The sequence below is a fragment of the Tachyglossus aculeatus genome, chromosome X1, assembly GCF_015852505.1.
Source record: "Tachyglossus aculeatus isolate mTacAcu1 chromosome X1, mTacAcu1.pri, whole genome shotgun sequence".
In the NCBI taxonomy this organism is placed as follows: Eukaryota; Metazoa; Chordata; class Mammalia; order Monotremata; family Tachyglossidae; genus Tachyglossus; species Tachyglossus aculeatus.
In genome coordinates, this window is record NC_052101.1 from 53,446,580 (window position 1) to 53,463,262 (window position 16,683).

The 16,683-nt window shown below is 46.2% G+C and overlaps 1 protein-coding gene across 1 annotated transcript; it reads left to right on the forward strand.

Annotated features, from left to right (window-relative positions):
- Positions 1 to 8,964, forward strand: LOC119919850 (ovomucoid-like). Its single transcript, XM_038740605.1, has 5 exons — positions 1 to 66; positions 1,218 to 1,240; positions 5,125 to 5,252; positions 6,746 to 6,788; positions 8,805 to 8,964. The coding sequence occupies exons 1-5, from the start codon at positions 12 to 14 to the stop codon at positions 8,811 to 8,813; spliced, it is 258 nt and encodes an 85-aa protein (XP_038596533.1). The 5' UTR covers positions 1 to 11; the 3' UTR covers positions 8,814 to 8,964.
- The last annotated feature ends 7,719 nt before the right edge of the window (positions 8,965 to 16,683 follow it).

Consider the following 16,683-nt stretch of genomic DNA (forward strand, 5'->3'; position numbering starts at 1 on the left):
CTGCCTCCACCATGAAGGGAACCAGTGTCTTTACTCTCCTCACCCTGGCTGTGGCCTTTTACATTGGTGAGGGTTTTGTGTTGCTCTGGACCAACTGTATGCTAGATTTTCCAGAGGTGGCAGTGGTGAAGTGAGAAGTTGGTGATGGTTGCTAAAATAGGGCTAGGGAGATGGTCAATCTGATTCATTTCATCTCTAAAATTGATATAGGAAATCCATATTTTTTTGTAGCTACTAACCAACCCCACCAAAAAATTGTTCAACCCTCTTTCTCTGTGGAAATGGAGTCACGGGCTTCAGACCCCGATTTGCAAATGAAATGGTATCCAGTCTGGGAAAACTCCAAATTGCTATCCCAACCCTAAATTAGAGTTAAAAACAGCCTCTGATCCCCTGAGCTCTGCTTTTTTAATCAATCAAAAGTATTTATTGAGTGCTTACTGTGTGCAGAGCACTGTATGAAGCACTTGGGAGTGTAGAATATTACAGAGTTTGTAGACACATTCCCTGCCCACAACAGCCTCTCAGTTTAGAGGACTATAGTCACAACCTATAGGTTCAATTGCAGAAATCTGTCTGCTAAGGATTGAGCCAGAGTCTTCATCCCTTAGGTCCCCTCTCCCCGGGGCCATTCAGCACTAGAGGGGGTCACTGATGGAGCCAAACTCTGGGCCAGGAAATTATTGCTCCTCACCTCCTGAGTGGCTCAAGTTCTGGGAGAGGCTCAGTGGGTGAGGAGGGAGCATGGGCACCCGCCTAGATACCAGGGTGCCAGCCCCCTTTCCAGGTGTCCTCTGTTCCTGCAGAGGTCCTAAGCAGGAAACCCAGCCCCAGCACTGCCCCATTCCCCACCATACCCCTCCAGGCTGCGCTCTGCTTTCCCAGAGACTTGAGAGAAGCCCCCTTGCCTGCCAGTGGGTGGGGAGAAGCTATGTTGGAGAAAGTTCCCTTTTCATATTAGTTTCTTTATGAATCAACTAGTGATTCATGAATCAACTTCTCAGGGGGAAATATTTGTTAATTGCATTGTCTTTGTGACAAACCATGTCTGAATCAGCAGCCTCTGAACAAGTAAAATTTTCACAAATTCACTAAATATATAAAATTGTCATTTATCTGTGTTTGAGGAGTTGAAAATGGATTCCTGACCTTCAAGCTGACTAATTCAGGTGAAGACCTCTAACTCCTAGCAATCTGTTTGGTTTTTTCTTTTCTAGATGCTGTCACTTGTGGGACTGAGGTGAGTTAAATGTTTTCTCCTTGCTCTTGTGTTTCCCAGCCCCTTGTCTGGGAGGAATAATTTGGGTAGGAGTGCTAACAGAGTGGGGGAAACCAGTTTAGAAAGGAACAAGCTGTTTTAGCCTCGTTGTGAGTAGGATTTGCATCTACTAATTCTAATAGGGCTTAGTACAGAACTCTGCACACAGTAAGTGATCAATCAATACCATTGATTGATAGGCTGATTGATTAACAGAGAAGGACCTCCATAACCCTTGGAGATGTTTGATGGGGACAGCTTCCACTCATGGAGAGGCAGGAGTTCTCAGCCTGAAATGGTGAAGCTGAAGGACCATCATTGAAACCTACTGTATCCTGGAAATATAAATAATAGTATTTGTTAAGTGCTAAACTATGTGATTAGCACTGCACTGGGATAGATACAAGATAATCAGTTTGCACACAACCCCTGTCCCACACGGGGATCACAATCTAAGAGAGAGTGAGGACAGAAATTGAATCTCCATTTTATAGATGAGGAAACTATGGCACAGAGAAATTAAATTACTTGCCCAAGGTCACAAGCAAGCAAGTGGTATAGCTAATATTAGAACCCAGGTCCTCTGACTCCCAGGCCCAGACTCTTTCTGCTAGGCCCCACTGAAAGTGTGAACAGAGTGGACAGAGTATCATTGGCCATATAGTATGGCTCACATATTCCATTCCCACCACAACAGCACCACTAGCAGTCCCATCTTCACAACATAGCTAAAATCTTCCATTTCCTCTCCATCCAAACTGCTACCACCTTATCCTATACCACCAAGATTACCGCATCAGCCTCCTTGCTGACCTCCCAGCCTCCTGTATCTCCCGACTCCAATCCATGCTTCACTCTGCTTCCTGGATCATTTTTCTACAAAAGCATTCAGGGCATGTCATCCAGCTCCTCAAAAAACTCCAGTGGTTGCCCATCCACCTCCACATCAAACAAAAACTCCTCACCATTGCCTTTAAAGCACTCAATCACCTTGCCCCCTCATACCTCACCTCACTTCTCTCCTTCTATGACCCAGCCCGCATACGTCCCTCCTTTAGTGCAAACCTTCTCACTGTCCCGCGATCTTGTCTGTCTCACTGCCAATCCCTCACCCACGTCCTGCCTCTGGCATGGAACACCCTCCTTCGTCTAATCCAACAGATAATTACTCTCTCCCCCTTCAAAACCTTATTGAAGGCACATCTCCTCCAAGGGGCCTTCTCAGACTAAGCCCCACTTTTCCTCATCTCCCACTGCTTTCTGCATCACCCTGACTTGTTCCCTTTGCTCTTCCCCACTCCCAGCCCCACAGCATTTATGTACAGATCTGTAATTTTATTTATTTGCATTGATGTCTGTCTCCCCCACTCTGGACTGTCTCCCCATTGTGGGCAGGGAATGTGGCTCTTTATTGTTGCACTGTACTCTCCCAAGTGCTTAGTGCAGTGCTCTGCACACAGTAAGCACTCAATAAATATGAATGAATCAATGAAGTTGGTAGTAGAGGAGTGAAGTGTTTGGGTTTTGTTGTAGTGGGAGAGGATTAAGTAGGGGGGAAAGAGTAGGTAGAGTGCCTTAAGACAATTAGTGAGGAGTTTCTGTTTGATGTGGATCTGGATGGGCAAACTTTTGAGGTCTCTGAGGAGTATGGAGATGTGCAGAATGATGTTTTAGGAAGATTATCCAGGCAGCAGAGTGAAATATGGGCTGGAAAAGGGAGAGGTTGGATGCAGGGAAGTCATTGAGGAAGCTGATGCAGTAGCCAATGGGGGGAATATAACAAGTGATTGCATCAGTCAATCAATTTATTGAGCACTGACTATGTGCAGAGCACTGTACTAAGTGCTTGGGAGAGTACAATACCTCCGAATTGGTAGATATGTTCCCAGCCCACTACAAGCTTACAGTGAAGAGGACCTACTTGGACCAATGGAGTGGCTATTTGAATGAAGAGGAAGGGGCAGATTCTGGATATGTTACAAACATAGAATTGACAGGTTTTGCCGACTGTCAGTGACAGTGTATGGTTTGAAAGAGAAAGACAAGCCAAGGATAATGCCAAGGTAGTGGGTTTGTGGGACATCTATGTACTGTATGTCCAAAAATGGCTCATCGGGGGGAAATGTTATGAGAGAATGAAAGAGAGAGAGAGAGAGAGAGAGAGAGAGAGAGAGAGAGAGAGAGAGAGAGGGAGGGAGAGAGAGAGAGAGAGAGAGAGAGAGAGAGAGAGAGAGAGAGAGAGAGAGAGAGAGAGAGAAGTAGTTAGGGGTACTGTAAAAACTCTAAGGTGGATTCAAGGATGAATGGCTCCGAAGGGTTATTGAAAGGAACATTACCTATATCTTGGAGGTCAGTGTCAGAGAGGGCAGCCTTCTCTCTCACCCTACAAGCATTGTTTGGAATGACTCAGGTAGCAGTTGGCTTGCTTAGGAAGGAACTGGTCATGTAGTCATGTTAATGACATACAAACCACACCTGTGACACCAAGTATTTGTGTGTCACTTCCTTCTGAATTCCTGGAAAAGTTCCCTGGAACTGCTTCATAAGGTTCCTGGTACAAGCCTGAGATTACACCCTTGAGACTTCTGTCCAAACTGGGAGATGGAAACCACATGACTTCCCACTATGGGAATGGACTGGCAGAGGTTAATGAAAACCATGGACTACAGTTGCCATGTGCTGCCCAGCATCCCATAGGTTTCTAATCTCTAACACATGGCTCTGGTTCCCCACATTTCCTGTGACAGGAAGCCTGGGCCCTGGGAGGCCCATCAGGATGTGGGTAGATTAGCCACCTAGTTGTGCTGTTGCTTTCTTGTCTCCTCAGACTCAGGCCTCTTCTGAGCCTGAGTCTCTCCAGGTAGGCAGTGGGGCATCCAGTGAGGCTGCTTTCATGTTTCAGACAGTGGGGGGCATTTTGTGGGTTCCCACTATGGTCTAATGTCTTCTTGCACAGTCTGGAAAAGGGGTCACCCCTTACAGTGTTCAGCTGCTTTCTCTGGTGGAGGGGAATCTCCCCTCCACCAAAAAAATAAAATATCTCCCAGGAGTGAAACAGCATTGTGTTATAATTGACCCCCACCCCCACCCCCAACCTGGGGACCAGGGAGATCTATGTTCATTCCTGAGCTGGAGTTGGAAAGAGAGGTCTGGTTGTTCTGGTCCTGGGACTGCAAAGGGGCTTGGCAGGGATGGAGTCTTTCAAGGCAAAGAGCCAAGGTCCTAGGCTACGGCTCCCCTCACCTGGCCTCATCACTGCCCCCAGCCCTGCTGGGATGGGTTGGACAGGGTTAAGAGAGGCTGAACAGCCCTGTCCTCTAGGCGATTTCTTGCTACACCCCCAGGGAGCATGAGAACACTAGAACATCGGTGTCCCTGTCATGGCCCCTTGGGTAGAGCAGAGCATATCTGCCTGAGACAGTGGGGGGTCACACCCACAGAGACCCTACCCCCAACCTCCCAACTGGGCTCTCAGGGTATGTCACAGGACATGTCTCACGCAGTGTGGTGACTGCAACTTCCTGGCTGCATGGCTGGGAGCACACAACTGCTGTCACAACTCCTGGCTTGTCCTCCCCATTGCCCGCCCCATCTGGGCCAGGAAGTTCATGGAGAACTGCTCCTATTCTCCCTTCCATGCAAAGACAGAGGTTCCCTCATGCTATGAACACTGCAATTTTCTATTCTTATGGCAGAAAAAGGCAGTGAGTAAACTAAATCTTATTGCTCCCATTTTTCTGTGAACCACCAGACTATCAGAATACCAGAATACCCTTTAGAACTACAGAGGGAACCGTATGGGATGAGCACCTGGAGGATCTTCAAAGCCCCACAGAAATAACAATGTTTGCTTGCTTCCTACACAGGTTGACTGCAGCAGGTACCCTAGTGGTGAAGAAGGCCAATCAATACCATGTCCAAGAAACTTGAGTCCCGTGTGTGGCAGCAATAATAAGACCTACGACAGTGAGTGTATGCTCTGTTCCTACAACTCGTAAGTACCGAACATTTTTTTGTCCTGACTCACTGAACCAAAGGTCAGAAAGGCCTTCAGGTGGACTGAAGTCTAAGGGTATCCCAAATGAAAGGGGCAGATGAATTAATCAATCATTTGATCAATCATTCGATCAATCAATCAATCGTGTTTATTAACTGCTTACTGTGTGCAGAGTACTGCATTGTTTGGAAGAGTACAATAAAACAGAGTTGGCAGACAAGTTGCCTTCTCACAAGAAGTTTACAATCTTGACAGAGAAATAGGCAATAAAATTAATTATGGATATGTACAAAAGAGCTGTGGAGCTGAGGGTGTGGCAAATAGTACAAATCCAAATGCAAGGGTGGCACAGAAGTGAAAGGGAGTAGGGGACATAAGGGTAAACCTCTAGGAGGAGATGTGATTTTAGGAGGCTTTGTAGGAGTCGAGAGTGATGGCCTGTTGGATATGAAGAAGGAGGGAGTTCCAAGCCAGAGGCAGGATGTGGGCGAGGGGTCAGTGGTAAGATAGACAAGCTAGAAATACAATGAATAAGTTGGCATTAGAGGAGGAAAATGAGCGGGCTGGGTTGTAGAAGAAAAGCAGTGAGGTAAGGTAGGAGGGGGCAAGGTGGTTGAGTGCTTTAAAGTCAATAGCAAGGAGTTTCTGTTTGATGCAGAGGTAGCTGAGCTACCACTGGAGGTTCTTGAGGAGCAGGGAAACATGGACTAAATGTGTTTCAAGAAAAATAATCCGAGAAGAAGAGTGAAGTATGGACTGGAGTGGGGAGACACAAGAGGCAGAGAGGTCAGCAAGGAGGCTGATGCAGTAGTAAAATTGGGATAAGTACTTGAATCAACATTGTAACTGTGGATGAAAAGCTTTAACACATGACATTCCAGAGGCACAGCACTAGTTTGAGCCAACCATGGGAGAGGGAGAATGTGTGCAAGATGGGGAAAGAATATAGAGGATGGGGGCATTGGTTGAGCAACAGCTGGGCTGCTAACCCAAATAAAGGGACTTTAACTCCAGAGCTCCCAGCAGAGTCAAATACCATGGACAGCTTCAAGACATGTCACCAAGATGTTCACAGGTCAGGTAGCCTGGCTCTTGTCTCCAAAACTGTCCAGTGTCTTTGCAATGTTGATGACAGTGAATCCTAATTACCCACTTCAGATCATTCCTAGCCAAAGCAGAGCAAGGTTTGGGGGAGGGTTTACAAGCTGGGGTGTGATCCTGAGAACAGTTTTCCAGGCAAAAGAGAGATGAATGGCTATGACTTCATCCAGTCCCTCCTGGCTTTTGGGGGTTAACACTCCCTCTTGTTCTGAGTGATTAACACCCAACTCTGGCTTTGAGAGATTAGCATCCTCCCTGGCTCTGCCTGATTGACCATGGTGATTACTTCTGTAATCTCCCTCCTGGGCCCGACGCAATTGTCCTGAATCCTGTTTCTATTCATTCCATGTGTCAACCTGACACCAACTGACTCTTCCTCCTGACTGCAGGGAATTTGGACTCAATGTTACAAAACTTCATGATGGACCATGTGTGAGTATACGAATCTTTTCACCCCCTACAAAGTTCCCAGAACTATCAAGTCCAAAGACAAATCTAATAATATGTGTATATGTGTGAGCGTATGTGATTCCTCAATACTTTTCAACCTTTAGTCCTGATTCCTGGATGTGGAGATTTGGACCATCTGGTCTCTTTCTGTGAGCCCTGCCTACCCTGACCTTTCCCTAGCCTAGGTGTGTGCTCTCCTACTGGGTTTCTTTACTGAGCCTCCTATCTTCTCTCCCTTTCTCTGTCCCTCCATTTCCTGTGAGCGTCCTCCATTCTCTGTCCCACTCTGCATCCCTCTTTCCTTCCAACTGAGTCAGAGTTTGACAGCCTTTCTCCACTTCCATCCCCTCCCAATCTGCCTGTTTCTCTCCCTAGGCCTGGATAGCTCTCTTTCTATCTTTGGCCTTTTCCATTCACACCCTCTCACTCACTCTGACCTCATTTGCTCTGACTCTCTGGGCTGTCTCTCTGCCTTCCTAGTTCTTCCCCTAGCTGCCTTCTCTGGTCTGGCGCCCTTTATCCCCTCTGTCCTGTTTCATTTCTGCTCCTCCCACCCCCAAACGGCAGAGTTATTCTATGGACCAATTGGGCTCTTAATTGAGGTCAGATCCAACAAAAATGAAGGATGTGAAGAGAGATATTGGACACTTTTACAGAGTGATTATCAAGAAACCAAGCCCCATTGCACACTGGAAAACGTTCCTCTCTGAGGCTCTAATGGAAAGACTTATGACAACAAATGTGCCATCTGCAATGCCATTCTCTAAGTATACAATTTCATGATTTACTGCTAGAAATTACCTTACTTACCATCATGCACTCAGGGCTACAGTGACCCCCTACCCCAAGATTTCTTTGTTCCCATACAGATCAGGCCGAAGAATGTAGAATAGGGAAAGAAATCACTGCCCACCTTCTTCCTGTCTCACCCTACATTTCTGAGGTAGTAAGAAAGAGTAGTAATAGTGTTCATTAAGTGCTTACTGTGTGCAGAGCGCTGTACTAAGCAATGGGAAAGAATACACCGTTAAGAATTAGACAGGCTCCCTGTCCCTCCCGGTGCCCACAGTCTAAAAATAAAAAGGGGGAATGGAGACTGGCAACAGGCACATAGGGGGAGGTGAAACAAAACATTAAGGCAACAGGGAAGACAAAAACAAAGCTCAGTAGGGTGTTGTAGTTAGAGGAGCAGAATTTCAGGCTCCTCACAGCCTGTGTGACTGTGTGTCCACAGTCACAACCACAGCCAGCAGCTGCCACCACAGTCTTCCCGGGGTTCTGTGGAGCTGGCACTAGGCTGCAGCTGCTTTTCTCCATCTGCTGGGGTGGTGTACATTGGGTTAAAGATGGAGGCTCCTCCATGACATGGAGAAGAGCTGGGGTGGGATTCCAAGGAGGTGGTGGGGTGGTCTGATAGAGGAGAAAGGCCAAGAGCCCTGAGAGCCCTGATGAAGGGCAGCAGGCACTGGGAGGATGCTGATGGAGAGGTCCAGGATGCGATCAGCTGTGGCTTAAGTCCATGCAGGCAGCCCAAAATGCAGAGGGCATGCTGGGAGCAAAGCTCTTGCCTCAGGTTTCAGCTACCAGGTCCAGATTGGGACCCACTGGGAGCTCTGACCCAGACACAGTCTTCAGAGTACATGGTCTTCAATCCAATCAGGTAGCCAAGCTCCAGTCCTCTTCCCAGGCAAACCTGGCCCCTAGATGCCAACCTTCACTGCTCCAGCCCTTTCAGCTCCACTCCCTCACTGCCACCTTTCCCTTTCCTTTGGCTCCTCAGATGCCCCAGATTCCCTTTTCAAGAGAAACCGTTTCCACAACCCTTATACTCCACCCATCACCTCATTGGTGCCTTGGAATGATGCCATGGAATCATCTCCACTGGCTGAATTCTCGGGTTCAACCCCCTCTCAGTGTGACTGGGGGGAACTAGTTCTGTAGGATGGCATTTATGGTCTCCATGTGCTCAATTTGTGTTGTGGATGTCTCTCTTTACAGGAGAAGTAATGGAACTCTTCACTATGTCAAATTTGGAAAATGCTGAAATACATGATGGCTGTGATCTGAAATACCCTTTCTGTTTTCACTTTCCACTCCTCAGCCCTTTGTAGAAGCCTCACTTCTTCCTGGTCTGTGTTCCTGGTTGTTTGTCATAGCATTCCTCTCTTCTCAATAAAGATTCTCAGTAGCTGCATTGTTCTTCCCATTGATGTCTGTCAATAAGATGATCTCCCCCTGTGTCCTAAGTCTTTAGAACAACAAACAGAATCTTGGCCTGGGGAAAATGGAAGACCCTGGGCCATGTGTGGGAACCTGGGACCCAGCTGATATCAATGATAACCTAGGGACATTGGCCGATATTTCCAAAGCTGATTCCATCCATCAGTCAGTCAATCAATTGTATTTATTTAGTGCTTATCTGTGCAGAGCCCTGTAGTAAGTGCTGGGATAGTACATTAGAATTTGTAGACATGATTCTTGCCTTCAAGAAGCTTACAACCTAACCAGGGTGACAAACACAAAAATAAAATGCAGGTAGGGGCAAGCAATAAAGTATACAATTATCCACTTAAGGGCTCCAAGGGAGTCAGGGTTGGGTGACACAGAAGTGCTGAAGTCATAGTGGGTGGAGAATAGGAGGGAGAGATGAGAGATTAATCAAGAAGCACCTAGAAGAGATATGATTTTAGAAGGACTTGGAAGGTAAGCAAAGTAGTGATCTGTCAGATGGGAAAGTTGAGGGAGTTCCAGGCAGGAGGGAGAATGTGAACAAGAGGTCAATGGCAAGAGAGATGAGAACACAGCTCAGTGAGTTTGGCTACATGGGGAGGCAGACATTAAAGTACACTAGAAAGGCAAAATATAATTACAAATTTAGACACTCAATCAGATTTCTTCCCTCACCTATATCCATTCTTGCTTCTTTCCCACTATACCCCAGCTCACAAGCCTCACTCTCCCATGTCAACCAAACTCACTGTGCTGTGTGCTCATCTCTCTTGCTATCAGCCTCTTATTCACATCCTCCCTAACATAATTTTACAAAGTTCTCCAATGGTTGCCTATTCCTTTCTGCATCAACAGAAACTCCTAACAGTTGGCACATAGTAAGCACTTAAACATATTAATCAATCAATCATTGGCAGTTACTGAGTGCCTACTGTGTGCTAAACACTTGAGAAAGTGTAATACATGGAGTTGGTTGTCTGCCTCCTCCTCTAGAATGTAAGCTCCATGTGGGTGGGGATCACAGCAACCAACTCTATGTATTGTACTTTCCCAAATGCTTAGCACACAATAAATGCTCAATAAATTACCAGTAATTGATTGATTGATTACTATGTGCCAATTGTTAGAACTGTTAGAAGTTTCTGTTTGATGCAGAGAGGAATAGGCAACCATTGGAGGACTTTGCAAAACTATGTTTTAGAAAGATGATGCTGTCAATAAAGTGAAGGCAGGGAGGTGGAGGCAGGGATGTCTGTAAGAAGGCTTATGCAGTAGTTGAGTTGGGATATAAATATTAGGACCAGTTGTCCCAAGGTGACCCAGGGATACTGACCAGGGCAGGATTTGTCTTTCTTTATTGCTGTATTGTACTTTCCAAGCTGTACAGTGCTCTGAACAGAGTAAGTGTTCAATAAATATGATTGAATGAATGAATGAATAAAAGAGTAAAAGTAGAACACCAAATAATAGAAATCATAGCCAAGTTTTTAAATATCTAAATAATTGCTAAGAATAGCAAATGGATGGAAGGAATGAAGATGAATTAGGGAAGTCTTCCTGGATCAGGCAGCCTCTGTGGGTGTGGAAAATTGTGGTCCATGAATTTGGGGAGGGAGGGAGTTCCAGGCAGGGGGATAGGTGTTAGCAAAGGATCTGTGACAGAAGAGTAGGAGGTGAGTAACAGCTAGGAGGTGGGCATGGGAGGAGCAAAGCTGGTGAGTTGGTGCCCAGAGAGTGGAAAGAATGGATAGAGGCAGAGGGAGAGTCCACAGAGTCCCAACTCTCGCCCAAAGGAGCTCTGGAGGCATGACTGGGAGTTGCCTTGCTGGCCCATAATTTCCAGTCCCTTCCAGGAACAGCAAGAACAGTGCTCTTACTTCCTCCTCCAGGTGGTGACATGGTCTCTAAGATGCTAATTTTTCCTGTTCTGAACATTGGGACTTTCTGTCCTCATCAATCATTCAATCAGTGGTATTGAGAACTTATTGTGTGCAGAGCATTCATTCATTCATTCATTCAATCGTATTTATTGAGTGCTTACTGTGTGCAGAGCACTGTACTAAGCGCTTGGGAAGTACAAGTTGGCAACATATAGAGACGGTCCCTACCCAACAGTGGGCTCACAGTCTAGAAGGGGGAGACAGAGAACAAAACAAAACATATTAGCAAAATAAAATAAATAGAATAAATATGTACAAATAAAATAAACAAATAAATTGGATAATAAATATGTACAAATATATACATATATACAGGTGCTGTGGGGAGGGGAAGGAGGTAAGGTGGGCGGATGGGGAGGGGGAGGAGGGGGAGAGGATGGAGGGGGCTCAGTCTGGTAAGGCCTCCTGGAGGAGGTGAGCTCTCAGTAGGGCTTTGAAGGGAGGGAGGAAGAGAGCACTGGTCTAAATACTGATAGAGTACAACAGTTGGTAGACACATTCCCTGCTCACAAGAAGTTTACAGTCCCATCCACTGTGGTACATAGCCAGCTCTCATTTTTGAATAGTGGATAAAAGTAGATATGGATAGTGAGAACCCACCCATGGGTGTAAGTGTAGCTTGAAAGATGGATGCAGGACTGATATTTTCTCCATAATGTTTGTAAGTAACAAAAAATCCTTGTTGCATCCCATACAGGGCCTGTCTCTTGTTTCTGAGCCTTCCTCTGGGCATCCAATCCTTTGCAAAGTTTTTATTCGAGGAGAGAAACCCCTCTACCAGTTGGGGCCCACCAGGAGGGTGTGCTGCGGCAGACTTTCAATGGTCACTGCTCTGTCACACCATTTGGCACTAAGCTTCCCTGTGTCTGAATAACAATTATTCTGCTTCCTGGTTTCTGTGTGCCCATTTTCAGTTCATTTTCCTGCCATGCCCCTGGAGGAATTCCAAATTTCATTCCATGAAAATAGAGTATGGTTTTCCACAGAAAATAATGTAAAACTCCAGTAAGATCCCCAGAATTGACCAGGAAATTCTGAATAGATTGAAACAGTGATAAAACCCACAATGAATGTAGTTAAAAGATGCACTAGCAATGTAAATATTTATATAGCCTCTTCCAAGATAAGCCAGCCATCTTGCCTCAATTTTTAATTCATCTCTTTCATGAACAGCTGTAAATACAATATTTTCAAAATGATATTTTTCACATCCTTTCCAGAACAAAGGCAGTTTATTCTCTCAGTCCACAGATGTCACTAAGTAGATCTGCCATGGTTTATGCTAAATCTGGGCTTTGAAGGTCCTCTTCCTCCTCCTCCATGGTGGTGGAAGGCATGTTTAGGCATTTAGTGAATGTGGCATTTAGTAATGAGTAAAAGTCCTTGGTTTAGTGACAGTCTGTATATCCTTGGATTTCTTCAGCTTTGGCATCCCTCCAATGGTAGAATATCTTCCTTAGTTTGATCTGTATGATTGGTCTCAGGCTTCTGGAGGGGCTTCAGGATATTATTGATGCATTTCCTGCTTCGATGAAAGTGGATTTTTGGGCTTTAAATCATTGCCCTCAAACAAGTCAATCAATAGGATTTATTGAGGGCCTACTGTGCCTATCATGTACAGAGCCACTGTACTGTTTGAGAGATTAGGGTGCAATTAGAAGACCCAATCACTGCCCTTCAGAGGTTTACAATCAGGAGTTTACAATAATTCACATACAGGAGAAAGAAGGAAAGTAGATATGTAGGTGAATGAATATTAAAACATCTACAGAAATGCTCCAGAAAGTAATGAATGCATAAGAGTTTAGGTGGCACAGAAGTGTTGAAATGGTAGTTGGATAGGATAAAACTGGGGGAGAAAAGAAATTAATCAGGGAAGACCTCCTGGAAGAGATGTGATTTCAGAAGGACTTTGAAGATACAGACTATTGTGGCCTGGTAGATATGAAAAGAGAGGTTTCAGACAAAAGGAAGGATGTAAGCAAAAGGTCAGTGGTGAATGAGTTGAGAAGAGCAAGGCACAGTAAGTAAGTTTTCTTGAAAGGAAAGAAGAGTGTGAGTTGGGGTTTACTGGGAGAAAGAGTGGATAAGTAGCAGGGAGAGACCTGATTAAGAGCCTTCAAGCTAATGGTCAGGAATTTCTGCTTGATGCCAAGAGGTAGTGAGTCATTAACTCACCTACTGCTTGGACCACATTAATGCAGGGGGTTTAGGGACTACAGCCCCAGGACAAGAGGCGGCCCAGCCACTGCCCATAACCATGCGATTTGAGCCACTGCTGCATTAAAGGGAAATTGCACACCTTTGGACTACCAACACGGTTGCTGCTTGGAACATGATGAAGATGGCATCCAAAATGGCCATTGTGCAAATACAGCATCAGAAAGGATAAAATGGTTCTGGAGTTGATACCCCCTCCCATGCTACACGTCCATAGAAGACATGGCTCTGTGAAGTGGTAGGGCTGCTGATAAAGGAGTTGGGGGGAAGGAGAGGATGGAGACTGTATGATGTTCCTCACTTAGAGTTCAGCTCTGGCCCCCAGACACTGCCCTGGCATGGTCCTGGCTCTGCTGCTATTATTATTACTAGCACCACCCCCATCACATCTTCCCACCCAAACACCACTACAGAGATGAGACAGCCCTCAGTGACCATCAAGTGTCTGCCTGAGCCCCAGGGACTGGTATGGCCAACTCTTAAAGGAGACATAGTCCTTTAATTGGCCCAGCTCTGGAATGTTCTCCAGTTGAAGCATGGCTAATGAAGATGATGATGATGATGATGATGATGATAACAGTAGTAATGAACCATGTGTCAAACACTATGCTAGATTCAAGATAACTGAGTCAGACCCAGTCCCTGTCCCACACGGGGCTCACAGGGAGGGAGAACAGGTATTGTGTCCTCATTTTATAGATGAGGAAATTGAGGCCCAGAAAAGTTAAATGACTTGTCCCAAGTCACATAGCAGACAAATGACAGGTTGGGGTTAGAACACAGATCCTCTGACTCCCAGGACTGTGCTCTTTCCTCTAGACCACTGCTGTGAGATTCCACTCTGCCTCTAGTCCCAGTGAAATCTGTTGAAGTGAAGAGATCTTGGATGGGTGGGGAAGGATTGGCAGGTGCCAATAGTCGAGATTGAAGGTGAGCATGTGGCAGAGGTAGTTCCTAGACTCCCTACAGTGACCCCTGTGGGTGAAGGTCAAGTCCACCAGGGACTGCTGACCCCCAAGTCTTCACCTTCCACTCAACACAGCTCTTGCTCCCTTCTCTGACCCACCAGCCAGACAGCAATGGAGTCTTCCCTCTAGACTGTGAGCTTGTTGTGGCCAGGGAATGTGCCTACCAACTCTGTTGCACAGTAAGTGCTCAATAAATGCCATTCATTGGTTGATTGACAAAAACCCTTATTTACATCTGGAAAATGAAGGGGGAGTCGAGGAATGCCCAGCCTACTCCCTGACACCAAGGAACTTTTCACTGGTGGGGTCAGGAGCTCAGTGGAGGAAAATCAATTGATCGAATTTATTGAGCACTTACTGTGTACAGAGCACTGTATTAAGCAAAAGTTTCCTCATCTGTAAAATGGAGATGAAATACCTGTTCCTCTTCTCATTTAGACTGTGATCCCCATGGGGGACAGGGGCTATGTCTGATACTATTATCGGATACCTACCTCAGTGCTTAGTAAAGTGTTTGGCAGGTAGTAAGCACTTAATAAATTCCAGTTATTATTATCAAGTGAGCGAGTGGACGGGGGTGAGGCTCCGACTGTGACTTGGGGTGGAGAGGAAGGAGAATGTCAGTGAGAGCAGAGTGATACAATGATGTCACATATCAGGTAAGAAGGTCCCCCAAATCTGAAGAACCTCAGACTTCAACTTCAACCTCCTCCAACTTCAATCCCACTCTGTGTCCCTTTTTCTTCCTGATCACACAGGAGCCTGGCAGCCTCTCCCCATTTCTGTCTCCTCCCATTCCTCCTATTTCTCTCCCTATGCCTGGCTGGCTCACATCTTGCCTTTGGCCTTCCCCAGTCCTACCATCTCGCTCATTCTAACCTCATTTTCTCTGACTCTTTGGGCTGTCTCTGGGCCCTCTCTCTCTCTCTCCCCCCTCCCCTCCTGGTCTAGAGAAGCGGCGTGGCTCAGTGGGAAGAGCCCGGGCTTTGGATTCAGAGGTCATGGGTTCGAATCCCGGCTCTGCCAATTGTCAGCCGTGTGACTTTGGGCAAGTCACTTCACTTCTCTGGGCCTCAGTTGCCTCATCTGTAAAATGGGGATTAAGACTGTGAGCCCCACGTGGGACAACCTGATCCCCTTGTATCCGCCCCCAGCGCTTAGAACAGTGCTTTGCACATAGTAAGCGCTCAATAAATACGAATGAATGAAAGAATGAATGAATGGTCTTGCTCTGGCTGCCCTCTCTGCTTTGGTTCTCTCTGCCCCCTCTGCCCTGTCTTGCTTTCACCCTAAATGTGCTGAAAGGACACCAGAGGGAGGGGAGCAGGGTTCTTAGTGCAGGTGGAGTGGGTGGAAGAGGGACCTTAGGGAGCAGGTCCCATGCTCCAACAGCAGCAAGGCGTAGGAGGGTGGTAGGGGGAGAAGGGGCCTAGGTCTGGCTCCCAGAGTTCACCTTGGTAGTGACCCTCCCCCTTCCAACAGCACCTGTATATATGTTTGTACAGATTTATTACTCTATTTATTTTACTTGTACATATTTACTATTCTATTAATTTTGTCAATGATGCACATCCAGCTTTACTTCTACTTATTCTGATGACTTGACAACTGACCACATGTTTTGTTTTGTTGTCTGTCTCCCCCTTCTAGACTGTAAGCCCCTTGTTAGGTAGGGACCGTCTCTATATGTTGCCAACTTGTACTTCCCAAGCACTTAGTACAGTGCTCTGCACACAGTAAGCACTCAATAAATACAACTGAATGAATTGAATGAATGAAAAAGAGGGGCATTCCCATGTTGTGTTCCCTGCTTCTCAGCAGATCTAGATTTTAAGCCTGTCTAGTAGCAGAGATGGAGATGAGCTGACCATCTGGCTCTTAACGGGAGCCAGATCTCCCTGAAAGGATAAGGAATGTGAAGAAAGAAAGTGGTTAATTTTGGCAGATCGATTGCAACAGACCAGTGGAGATTTGCACCATGGAAAAGAGACCTCACTGTGGCTCAGATGGCAGGACATACGGCAACCAATGTGACCTCTGTGATGCCATTCAGTAAGTGTTAAATCACAGGAATCATCAGCAGAAATGGTCCTAACCATCCCTTATACCCCCAGGTTCTCAGTGATCACTAGCCCAAGGTCTCTGTGTTGGCCCTCTCCCACTACCCCACTCAACATTTCTGAGGCCCTAAATGCAATCCCCAGTTCTCAGTTACCAAGTCCAGACTGTGACTCACAGGGAGCTGAGGCTTGGGTACAATCACATTGAATGTGTGGCCATTGCTTCAATCAGATATCTCATCTTTATCCGGACAACAAACATTCCACAGGAAAATCCTATCCCAGCCCCAGAAGCCAACCTTCCCTGCTCCCTTACTGCCATTCTTTCCTTCTCTTCTTACTCCTTCAAACCAACACCCAGGAAGTTCAGCCTCTTCTTCTCCCAGAGAAACTATCCCTGACCATTTTATTTCATCCACCACCTCCATGTACCAACTTCCCTATTGGCTAGAGCTGCTGC

Bases quoted from the DNA above. Each gene is read 5' to 3' on its own strand.
- LOC119919850 (XM_038740605.1), top strand. From the start codon at position 12: ATGAAGGGAACCAGTGTCTTTACTCTCCTCACCCTGGCTGTGGCCTTT. The intron at 1,241-5,124 runs GTGAGTTAAATG...CTTCCTACACAG, and splicing joins CTGTCACTTGTGGGACTGAG to GTTGACTGCAGCAGGTACCC. The intron at 5,253-6,745 runs GTAAGTACCGAA...TCCTGACTGCAG, and splicing joins ATGCTCTGTTCCTACAACTC to GGAATTTGGACTCAATGTTA.